Source organism: Miniopterus natalensis, chromosome 15 (assembly GCF_054644295.1).
Source record: "Miniopterus natalensis isolate mMinNat1 chromosome 15, mMinNat1.hap1, whole genome shotgun sequence".
Taxonomy (NCBI): Eukaryota; Metazoa; Chordata; class Mammalia; order Chiroptera; family Miniopteridae; genus Miniopterus; species Miniopterus natalensis.
Window position 1 is genome coordinate 29,943,165 of NC_142095.1, and position 12,433 is coordinate 29,955,597.

General features: G+C 37.1%; 1 protein-coding gene across 2 annotated transcripts in view; it reads left to right on the top strand.

Moving 5' to 3' along the window:
- Positions 1–12,433, top strand: part of FAM194C (family with sequence similarity 149 member C) — a 51,193-nt gene that overhangs the window by 11,800 nt on the left and 26,960 nt on the right. For both annotated transcript variants that reach the window (XM_087824628.1, XM_087824629.1), the window contains 2 exons: positions 5,061–5,196; positions 6,166–6,450. In XM_087824628.1, coding sequence (XP_087680754.1) covers positions 5,061–5,196; positions 6,166–6,450 — 421 coding nt within the window. The remainder of the gene's footprint in view (positions 1–5,060; positions 5,197–6,165; positions 6,451–12,433) is intronic.

Here is a 12,433-nt window from a genome sequence, read left to right on the forward strand (position 1 = left end):
TCTCTCCCCCCCTTTCCTTTTCTAAGATCAATTTTAAAAATTCAAATTAGAGTGTTATAGCTTTAGAACGTTCAATATAATCACCATGGTAAACACAAAGAAAACAGCTACAGAATATACAAAAATGGAAATGAGAAAGGAATTAAATCATTTCAAAATGTTTAAATATCAACTAAATACAAAAAAGACAGTAATGCAGTATATGAGGGACAAAAAACTATAAGGCATATAGAAAACAAAAAGCACAATGATAGAAGTAAGTCCCTCATCGGTAATTAATGTAAATAAATTAAAACCTCCAATCAAGCCCAGCTGGGCGTGGCTCAGTGGTTGAGTTCAACCTAGGATCCAGGAGATTGGGGTTTGATTCGCGATCAGGGCACATGCCCGGGTTGTGGGCTCAATCCCCAGTCAGGGACGTGCAGGAGGCAGCCGATCAATGACTCTCTCATCATTGATGTTTCTATCTCTTTCTCTCCCCCTCCTTTCCTCTCTCTGAAATCAATAAAGATATGTTTTTAAAAATCTCCAATCAAAAGACAGAGATTGGCAGAATGGATATGAACACACAATCCAACTTTATGCTGTTTATAAGAGACTTCCTTGAGATCCAAAGACATAAGTGAAATGACGGGAAAAAATATTTTATGAAAATATTCACCAAAAGAGAACAGACAAAATGGACTTTAAGTAAAAAAAAAAGGTTACAAGGGACAAAGAATGACACTATATATTAATAAAAGGTTCAATACAGCAAGAAAATATGACAATTACAAACATTTGTGTACTTAATGGCAGACCATCAAAATATTTGAAACAAAAACTGACAGATTAAAGACAGAAATGGACAGTTCTACAATAATAATTGGAAACTTCAATACCCCATTCACAGTAATGGAAAAAACAACCAGACAGAAGATAAGTAAGAACAGAGGTCTTAAATAACACAACAAACCAACTAGTTCTAACAGACATATACAGAACACAACAAAAATAGAAAACACGTTCTTCTCAAGTGCATATGGGACATTTTCCAGAATAGGCCATATGTTAGGCCACAGATTAAATCTCAATAGATTAAAAAGATAGATATCATACAAAGTATCTTCTCCAATCACAATGGATGAAATTAGAAATCAATAACAGAAGAAAAACTGGAAAATTCACAAAATTGTGGATATTAAATAACATTCTTAAATAACCAACAGATTAAAGAAGATATGACAAAAGAAATTAGAAAATACTTGAATATGAATGAAAATGAACACCCAACATACCAAAACTTAAGGGATGCAGCAAAAATGATATCAAGGGGTAAATTTATAGTTATAAATGCTTACATTAAAAGACAAGAAAGGCCCTGGCTGGGTGGCTCAGTCAGTTGGAGCATCGTCCTGTATACCAAAAGGTTGTAGGTTCAATTCCCATTCAGGGCACACACCTAGGTTGAGGGTTTGATCCCCGGTTGGGGTGCATACAGGAGGCAGCTGATCGATGTTTCTCTCTCGCACCAATGTCTGTCTGTCTCTCTCTCTCTCCCTTCCTCTCTCTCCAAAATCAATAAAAACATATCCTTGGGTGAGGATTAAAAAAAAAAAAAAAGACAAGAAAGATCTCAAACATCTAACTTTATAACTTAAGGAACTAGAAAAAGAAGAAACTAAGCCCAAAGCTATAAAAGGAAGGAAATAATAAATATTAGAGCAGAGATAAATGAAATAGAGAATAGAGAAAGTCAATGAAACTAAAATATGATTATTTGAAAACATCACATTTGACAAACCTTTAGCTAGATCAACTAAGAAAAAGGAGAGAAGACAATAAATAAATTTACTAAAATAAATTGAAAGTGGGACACTACTTCTATAGAAATAAAAAAAGATTACAAAAGAATACTATAAACCATTGGACACCAATAAATTGGATGACCTACATAAAATGGAAAGATTTCTAGAAACATGAAACCTACCAAGACTAAATCATGGATAAATAGACTTATAAATAGTATGGAGATTGAATCAGTAGTAATAATAATAAAAACTTCCAACAAAGAAAAGCCCTAGACCTGATGGCTTCAGTGGTCCAGACATTTAAAGAAAAATTAATGCCAATCATTTTCTAACTTTTCTAAAAATTTGAAGGGGGAACACTTCCCAACTTATTCTATGAGGCCATCATTACCAGATACCAGAACCAAAGACACTACAAGAAAAAAACAACTGCAGACCAATATCCCTCATGAACATTGATGCACAACTCCTCAGCAAAATACTAGCAAAAAGAATTCAGTTTATTAAATTCAGTATATTAAAAGGATTATACACCATGACACTGAGGAGGGCTCAACTTACCAAAAAAGTCAATGTAATACACCACATTAACAGAATGAATTAGGGGGAGGCCACATTATCATCTCAATTGATGCAGAAAAGTCATTTGACAAAATTCAACACCCTTTCATGATTAAAAAACAACAGCACTCAATAAACTAGGAGTAAAAGGAAATTACCTTCAGATAATAAAAGCAATATATGACTGACAACAAATATTATACTTAATTGGTAAAAGACTAGGAACAAGACAAGGATGCATGTTTTCACCACCTCTATTCAACAGAGTACTGGAAATTCTAGCTATAGCAATTAGACAAGAAAGAGAATAAAAGTCATCCATGTTGGAAAGGAAGAAATAAAATTATCTCTGTCTGCACATATGATCTTATATGTCAAAACCCTAGAGAGTCCACCAAAAACCTGTTAGAACTAATAAATGAATTCAGCAAAGTAACAGGATAAAGTCAACACAAATCAGTTGCATTTTCATATATTAATAATAAACAATCTGAAGAGGAAATTAAAAAAACAGTTTCATTTACAACAGCAGCAAAAAGAATTAAATACTAGGATTTCACCAAATGTGAAAGACTTGTACAATGCAAACTATAAAATGTTGCTGAAAGAAATTAAGAGACATAGCTTAATGGAAACACATTCTGTGTTCATGGAATGGAAGACTTAATATTGTTAAAATGCCAGTACCACCCAGAATGATCTACAGATTTAATGCAATCCCTATTCAAACCCCAATTGTGTTTTTTGCAAAAATAGAAAAACCCATCCTAAAATTCATATTGAATCTCAAGGGACCCCTGAATAGCCAAAACAACCTTGAAAAAAAGAACAAAACTGGGGGACTCACAGTTTCAGATTTCAAAACTTACTACAAAACAACAGCAACCTAAACTGTGTGGTATTAGTATAAACACAGATCTATAAACCAAAGGAATAGAATAGAGAGCTCAGAAGTAAACTTTTGCATATATGATCAAATGATTTTTGACAAGGGTGCCAAGACCATTCAGTGGAGAAAGTACAGTCTTTTCAACAAATGGTGCTGGAAAACTGGACAACCACCTGCGAAGGAATGAAGTTGGACACTTAACCATATACAAAAATTAACTTCAAATGGGTCAAGGACCTAAATGTGAAAACCAAAACAATAAAACTCTTAGAAGAAGACATTGTAGAAAAGCTTTATGACATTGGATTTGACAATGATTTCATGGATGTGACACCACAGGCATAGGCAACACAAGAAAAAACAGACCAATTAGACTTTATGGAAATTTTTTAACTTTTTGCATCGAAAGACACTATCCACGGAGTAAAAAGGCAGTCCACAGAATGGGAGAAGATATTTGTAAATCAATATATCCGATAAGGATTGATATCCAGAATATATAGAGAACTTCTAAAACTCAACAACAAAAAACCAAACTGAATTAAAATAGGCAAAGGACTTAAATAGATATTTCTCCAAAGAAGATACGCAAATGGCTAATTAAGCACATGAAAGATGTTCAACATCACTAATCATTAGGGAAATACATATCAAAACTACAATAAGGAACTACCTCATTTACTATCACAAAAACAAACAAAAAGAGTTGGAGAGGATATTGAAACCCTTGTGCACTGCTGATGGGGATGTAAAATGGTACAGCTGCTGCGGAAAACTGTGGGGCAATTCCTCAAAAAATTAAAAATGGAATTACCATAAGATCCAGCAATTCCACTTTTGAGTATATGTCAAAAGAATTAAAAGCAGGGTCTCCAAGTGATATTTGTACACCCGTGTTTATAGCAGCATTATTCGCAGTAGCTAAATATGGAGGCAACCCAAGTGTCCATCAATAAATGAATGGATAAAGAAAATGTAATCTACACTACCAGTGAAATATTACTCAGTCTTTAAAAGGAAGGATAGTCTGACACATACTATAACATGAATGAACCTTGAGTACTTTATGCTCCCTGAAATATGGCAGTCACACGAAGACAAATACTGTATGATTCCACTTATATAAGGTACATAGAGTAGTCAAAATCATAGAGACAGACAGTAGGATGGTGGTTTCCAGAGTCTGGGGGAGGGGAATGGTAGTTACTGCCTAATGGGTACAAAGTTTTAATTTTACAAAATGAAAAGAGTTATAGAGCTGGATAGTGGTAATGGTTGTACAACAGTGTGAATGTATTTAATACCGCTGAACTGTACACTTAAAAATGGTTAAGATAGCAAATTTTTGTTATGTGTATATTACCACAATATAAAAATAATTGCAGTCCAATTCTCAATGGAGTCACACTGCCCTCTGCAGAAGGCCTGAGATTAGCCAACATCAGAGATGTGTTGAAGCCAGTTGAGATGGAATTGAAACTTTTTTATTTAATCAGAAATATCAGAAGGTAATCACTTCGGCATCCACAGCAGGCATGTCTATGCCCTCCCCACCAAGAACCAGGCTGCCCTTGGGGAAACATAGCTGGATTCATCACTCTGTACAAGTCTGCTCCTGACACTCTGAGTTGACTAATAGAGTGATGTCTGTTTTATAAGTGACCTTATAAAACAGGAAGTCCTGTCCCCAGGAAGTGTAAATGATTCTCCCGATTATTTTAACTCAGGGATACGACTCTCCTTCTCCTCACCCGACCCTCTTCCCCAGGAGAAACCATTTTCTAAAACTCTGTCCCTAACCTCTTTATCTCCAACTACAGGCAAATCAAAAAATTTAGAAGAGATAACTGTGTCATCCCCTCAACGAGGACCTGGAACTTCTGTCTCTGACAATGTGGAGTTCAGCGACCCCTGCCCTGAGGTCCGGGGGAAGCTGCAGGAGATGTGTCGCCATATGTGAGCACCTCAAAAGTTGGAGGTGGATGGGAGAGGAGGGCATGGCTGCCAGTCACCTGTGTATACATAAAGGGGAAGTCACAAAAGTGTTTGAGTACCAGGAAGTGTCAGCTAACCAGTGCCCCTAACAACAGTGACAGGGTGATAGGTTGTCCCTAGTCCTTCCTCACAATCCTTTTCAGTCCTTATACAGTCTATGAGGAAGATGGGATTTATGCCCATTTTGTAGGTAAGGAAATTGAGGCATTGTTTGAGGTACCACAGCTTGATGGACCTGACCTCAAGGCATTGATCTTTGCCTCCTCACCAGTGATACCCCTTTACGGGACTTCTTACAGTATACAGCGTTTGTGCCCTGAATGTCTCTTCCTTAACATCATTTGTCAGAATTCTCCTGCCAAAAAAAAAAAAAAAGAAACACCTCTTAAACAGCAAACATTGAATGGATGGTTAATGATATTTATGATATTATGGGTCCAACAAGTCCTAGCAAGTTAAGTCTACATTTCTCTCAAGGCCCAGATGATGGGCCATAAAGGACTTTTTAACTTAGTCACATCTAAGCCATATATGTCTTAGGCTCCCTAGGCTATAGAACATAGATTAAAGGAAGCCACTCAGTTTTGCTCCTTACTATGACATTCTGGAAGGAAACTCTCTTTCCCTATAACCTCAGGACTGGAGGGTGAGTCTCCAGCTCCCCCAGGTTCCCCTTCGGCACACAGTTCCACTCCATGGGTCCTCACCTAGTGATAAAGATGGAAATGACTGGTTTCAGAGCTGTACTGGTCTCTTCCCAGTTCTTCCTAAAAGTACTAACTTTAAGGATGAGGGGTAGGAGGTGGGAATGGATATTTTTGAGAGAGGAAAATGGGATGGGAGTTTTAGGAGCTGGGAGGGGCTATGGAGAGCCTCCCTGGTGAGTAAGAATCAAGTGGCTAGAAGATATGTTGGTCTCCTTCCCTGCAGAGAAGCCGAAAGGACCTCGTGGAGAGGGAGGAATATCTTCTACCCCATGATCTTACGCAACTACAGGGCAAAGATGGCCTCTCATTCAGTGTTGACCCTGAAAGGGGACGCTCAGACCCTGAGCTCCCAGCACTCTCACCCTCCAGGTGCTCAGACTTCCATTCCCGCCTCTTACCAGCCTTCCATCTCCCATTCTCACTTCGGTCGGCACTCTCAGGAGTGGAGGGGAGGCAAGAAGACCATCAAGTTGCACTATACCTTCTATGATGGGTCTTCCTTCGTTTAGTATCCTTTTATTTGGGCTGCCCCTTGTCCCCGGCAACTCAGCCCCAGAGAACTTCTAGGTCTGAGTATTTACTTTGGTTTTTCAATCAATCCAGGACAGGTCCTCTAGGGTCTTAAGAGTTTTTCCAGGTCAGAGAGGACGCCCGTTGGAGAACGTCCAGGTGGGAAACAGTGGATCAGGAAGTCACCTTGGACCCCTGTGTTCCTGGCAGGGGTCCTGTCACCCACTCCCTAGCATGTGCTAAGGCTGGACCAGACCACAGATGCCCAACCCATTTGGCAGCAAGGCTGAGGTCAGAGAGGGCAAAACATTTATTCCAGGTTTGTAGTCTGAGTTGGATGAGATGTCAAAGAGGGGAGACACTAAGCCATTATTCATTCTTGTCCCTTCATTGTAGGACTGGGTAGTATGACTCACTCAATATCACAAAAGGAATTTGATGGCAGAGCCTGGCCTAGATTCAGGGCTGCCTACCTCTCCTTAGGGCCCTATCTCTGGCACCATTTTTATGCCTTTTAGGGTTATTTTCTCCAGTGGAGAGCAGGATAGAGAGGATGGAAGGGGAGTGATAAAACCACTGGGCATTCAGTGTCCCCTACCTTTGGAGAATAGGGCTGCTCTCTGAGCTGTCAAACAGGCTGCCCAGACGGGCCTGCTTGACAACACACCCCTCAATTCATTTGGCCTCCTCTCCACTGAACTGGAAATTCAGAATTTAAGTGTCCTGTCAAAGGAATCGTATTGTTTCTCTGACCTTAAATGAGTCTGTTCATCACACTCTTTTCGGCCCTGCTTCTAATGTGCCCTGTGATATTGAACACAGCAAACTCCTTCCAGGGTAGCTGCTACTACTTGTGGGTCATGGGGCTGCCCTCTCCCCGCTTTTTTTTTTTTTTTTTTTTGACTCTACACTGCATTGAATAGGATCATCCCCTTAAGCTCCTCATGAAGCTGTGGCTATGAATTAGGTTGCTACTGGTGGGACAAGAGAGGGTGGACTAGTTTACAATCAGGGCCCAACACCAGCCTGCTGAAATCCATGTTCTCTCACCTATCTCAGAGTCTCAGTCCCAAGCCCAGCCGGGGTGGTACCACCCAAAACCTGCAGGCCATTGCTACTGGCATGCTTGACTCATACCCCAACAATGAGCATATCCTGGCAGTTAATGCGTTTCCTCTTTGGGAGTCCCAAGAGGTCTGGGTTTGGGGCTTAGTTCTTCTTGGTGACTACTGCACACAAGTCACTTTATCTCTCTGGGCCTCCCTTCCCTCTATTTTAAGATGAGGAAGTTGGACTCAGTGATCTTGAAGGAGAAATTCTGTGTTACTGTGTTCAAATGGTTAAAACACATGACGCAGCTGTTGGATCCCTCTTGAGTAAAGCAAATGTTTGGAAAACACTCCCTTGCCTCACGGCTTCCACAGAACAGTAGGCTTAGCAATTGATTCTGCTGTCACAGAGATACTGGGCAAAGCTCTCAGGTAGAAATGATATATCTGCTCTTGGGATGCCAAAAAGCTCCAAGTCCGGATGGGCAGACCCCAGAACCATCCTAGTATTCATTTCACTTGGGTTGTCAGCAACTCCCTGAATCTCTTCCCTCAATCGCTGATTTCCCACCAAATTTCCCTTAAAGCCCTTTTTCATATGAAGTATAAAACTCATCACATTGATATAAAGATATAAACCTTAATCATTCTATGTTCAGTACTGTGCTCAGCACTGTTCCTTTAGGGATGTGTTGAGCACTCAGAACCATATGGCAAAATGCACATACCATAAAATTTATAGTGAAGTGTATAATTTAATGGTATCAAGTGCATTCACAGTATTACACAATCATCACCATCATTTAGTTCCAGACTTTTTCATCATCCCAAAAGGAAACCCCATACTTATTAAACAGTGACTCCCATTTTCCTTCCCCTTCCCTTCCTGACCACTGCTAATCTGCTTTTCACCTCTATGTACTTGCCAATTCCAGATATTTCATATAAGTAAAATCATACAATATGTGGCCTTTTGTATCTGGCTTCTTTCACTTAGCATAATGTTTTCAAGGTTCTTCCACGTTGTACAGTTGACCCTTGAACATGGCAGGTTTTAACGGTGGGGGTCCACTTATAGGTGGATTTTTTTTCAATTGACTCATTCAGTTCAATTGGCCCTGCTCAGTTTAGTAGTCTGAAGCTAAATTGATGTGCAAAGTTCAGTTGATCCTTGCAGCTCAAACTTGTGTTGTTCAAGGGGTCAACTAGAGGTTGGAAATAGTTGAATATGGAGGGCCAACTTAAGTTATACATGAATTTTTCCACTGCACAGGCATTTGGCACCCCTAACCCCCACATTGTTCAAGGGTCAACTGTAGTATGCACCAGTACTTCATTCATTTTTTTTTTTTTAAAGTGGGGTGAAATTCACATAACATAAAATTGATTCTTTTAATATGTATAATTCAGTGGCATTTCATACATTTACAATATTGTGCAACCACTACCTCTATCAAGTTCTGAAACCTTTTTGCCACCCCCAAAAGAAAACATCTATTAAGTATTCACTCCACTTTTTCCCCCACCTCCAGCCTTGGCATCACCAATTTGCTTTCTGTGTGTTTGCCTATTGTGGACATCTCATATAAATGGAATCCTGCAATATGTGGCCTTTTGTGTCTGACTTTTTTCACTTATCAATGTTTTCAAGGTTTGTACATGCTGTAGTATTCGTCAGAATTTCCTTCCTTTTGGTGGCTAGATAATATTTTATTATATGGATAACACCACTTTTAAAAAATTCATTCTTTCATTTATGGACATTAGGTTGTTTCCACCATTTGGCTATTGTGACTAATGCTGCTATGAACAATTCTTGTAGAAGTTTTTATTCACACACCTGTTTTCAATTCTTTTAGGTCTATATCTAACAGTAGAATTACTGAGTCATATGGTAATTCTATGTTTAATTTATTGAGAAGCCTCCAAAATGTTTTTCATGGTGGCTGCACCATTTTACATTTCTACCAGCAATGTGTGAGGGTTCTAATTTCTTTATATCCTTGACTATACTTGATATTTTTCAGTTTTTAAATTCCAGACATTCTTGTGGGTGTGAACTGATATCTCATTATGGTTTTGACTTGCATTTCCTTCATAACTAATGATTTCAAGCATGTCATGGGCCTTCTTTGTATATATATATTTTTAGAAATATGTATTCAAATCCTCTGCTCATTTGTTGATTGTCTTTTTCTTGTAAGAGTTCTTTATATATTGTGGATATTAGAATCTTATCAGGTATATGCTTTGCATATATTTTTCCTATTCTGTGGGGTGTCTTTTCACATTCTTGATAGCATCCTTTGGTGTGCAAATTTTTTAATTTTGGTGAAGCCAATTTTTCTTTTTTTTTTGTTTCTTGTAGTTTAGTTTTCATATCTATGAACCCATTGTTTATTCCTGTTTTCTTCTAAAAATTTTAAAGTTATAGCTCTTACATTTAGGTTTTTGATACATTTTTGAGTTGACTTTTATATTTTTGCATGGTGTGAGATCAGGGTCCAACTTCATACTTGTACATGTGATAACCAATTGTCCCAGAACTATTTGTTGAAGGGACTGTTCTTTTCCCCATTTGAATGGTCTTGGGACCCTTGTTGAAAATCAATTGACCATAGATGTATTGGTTTATTTTTTTACTCTCAATTCTATACCATTGATCTCATGTCTGTTATTATGTTTTGATTATTGTGGCTTTGTGGTAAGTATTGAAATCAGGAAATGTGAGTCCTTCAACTTTGTTCTTTTTTTCTCTCTCCAAGGTTATTTTGGTTATTTGGGATCCCTTGCAATTCTATATGAATTTTTCTATTTCTGCGAAAAAGATTGATGACACTTTGATAGGATTTACATTGATTCTGTAGATCACTATGGGGAATAATGCCATTAGCAATATTAACCCTTCTAATCCATGAATATTAGCAACAAATGATGTGAAATGCTGTATGTACAATAGAAAAGCAATGAACAAAAGGAAATGATGCCATTTACAATAGCATCAAAAAGGATAGAATACTTTGAAATAAATTTAACCAAAAAGGTGTAAAACTTATTACTGAAAACTATAAAATATTGTTGAAATAAATTAAAGAAGACTGAAATGAATGGAAAGACATCTTGTATTTATGAGGGACAGCTGATTTTTGTGTGTTGATCTTGTATCCTGCAACTTTCCTTTGCATGTTCCTAGGTATTTGTCCTTTTCAACTAGGTTACCAAACTTGTAGGTGGTGTACAGTTGCTCATGTAATTCTCTTATGATCATTTTTCATTTTTGTAAGTTCATTAGTAATGTGTTCACTTTCATTTATAATTTTAGAAATTTGAGTCTTTCTTTTTTCTCACTTTAGCTAGAGTTTTGTGAATTTTTAAAATCTTTTCAAAGAACTAATTTTTTGTTTTGTTTGTTCTCTCTATTGTTTTTCTATCCACTATTTTTTTCTCCTATGCTGTAATCTTTATTTCCCTCTTTTTGCCAGTTTTAGCTTTAATTTGCTCTTTCTTTTTATAGTTCATTAAGGTGGAAGTTTGGGTTATTGATTTGATATCTTTCTTCTCCTTTAATGTCAGTATTTATAGCTAAAAATTTATTTCGGAGCATTGCTTTTACTTTATTCCATAAGTTTTGGTATGCTGTGTTTTTGTTTTCATTTATCTCAATTTTTTCAATTTACTTTGTGATTTCTTCTTTATCCATTGATTGTGTTTTTTAATTTCCATCTATTTGTGAATTTTCCAAATTTCCTTTTGTCAGTGACTTCTAGTTTCATTCTTTTGAAATATATTCTCTAAGGTTATAATCTTTTAAAATTTATTGAGACCTGTTTTGTGGCCTAACATGTTGTCTGTACCAGAGAATGATCCATGTGAACTTGAGAAGAATGTGTATTCTGTTGTTGTTGGGTGGAATAGTCTGTATATGCCTGTGAAGTTTAGTCAGTTTATAATATTGACCAAGTCCTCTATTTCTTTATTTATTTTCTAATTGTTCTATCCATCACTGAAAGTGAGGTACTGAAGTCTTCAACTCATAGTATTTATTTTTTTAATTCTATCAATTTTTGCTTTATATATCTTAAGGCTCTCTTGTAAGGTGTATATGTCTATAAATGTTATGTATTCTTGAGACAATGACTATCTTCTGAATACATAATGTCCTTTGTCTCTTGTAAAAGAATTTTTAAAGTCTCTTTCATCTGATAATCAGTATAGCCAACTTTGCTTTCTTTTGTTTACTATTTGCATATCCCTCTTGATAATTTCACTTTTAACCTACTTGTGTCTTTGTATCGAAAGTGGGCCTCTTGTAGACAGCATATATGTAGATTATGTCTTTTTAAAAATCCATTCTCACAATCTCTGCCTTTGTTTGGAGAGTTTAATTCATTTATATTTAAAGTAATTGCTTTTGTGTTTGATTTTTTTGTAGCATGACATTTTGATTCCTTTCTCATTTTCTTTTCTCCATAGTTTTAAGTTATTTTCTTAGTGGTTACCCTGGTATCATGGCTTGAATGGTGTCTGCCAAAAATATATGTTCACATGAAACCTCAGAATGTGGCCATATTTAGAAATAGGGTTTTAGAGATGTAATAAGTTAAAATGAAGCCATATTGGATTAGTGTGGGCCCTAATTCAAGAAGACTGTAAAACAGAGTCACACACAGGGTAGTTAAAGCCATGTGATAACTAAGATAGAGATTATAATGATGCATCTATAAACCAAGGAATACCAAAGATTCCTGACAACCACTAGAAGCTAGGTAGAGGCAAGGAAGGATTCTTCCCCAGAGCCTCCAAAAGCATGGCCCTGTCAACACCTTGCTACTCTCCAGAACTGTGAGAGAAATTTCTTCTGTTCAAGTGACCCAGTTTGTGGGACTTAATTATAGCAGCCCCAAGAAACTAATACACTTGATTATTACAAAT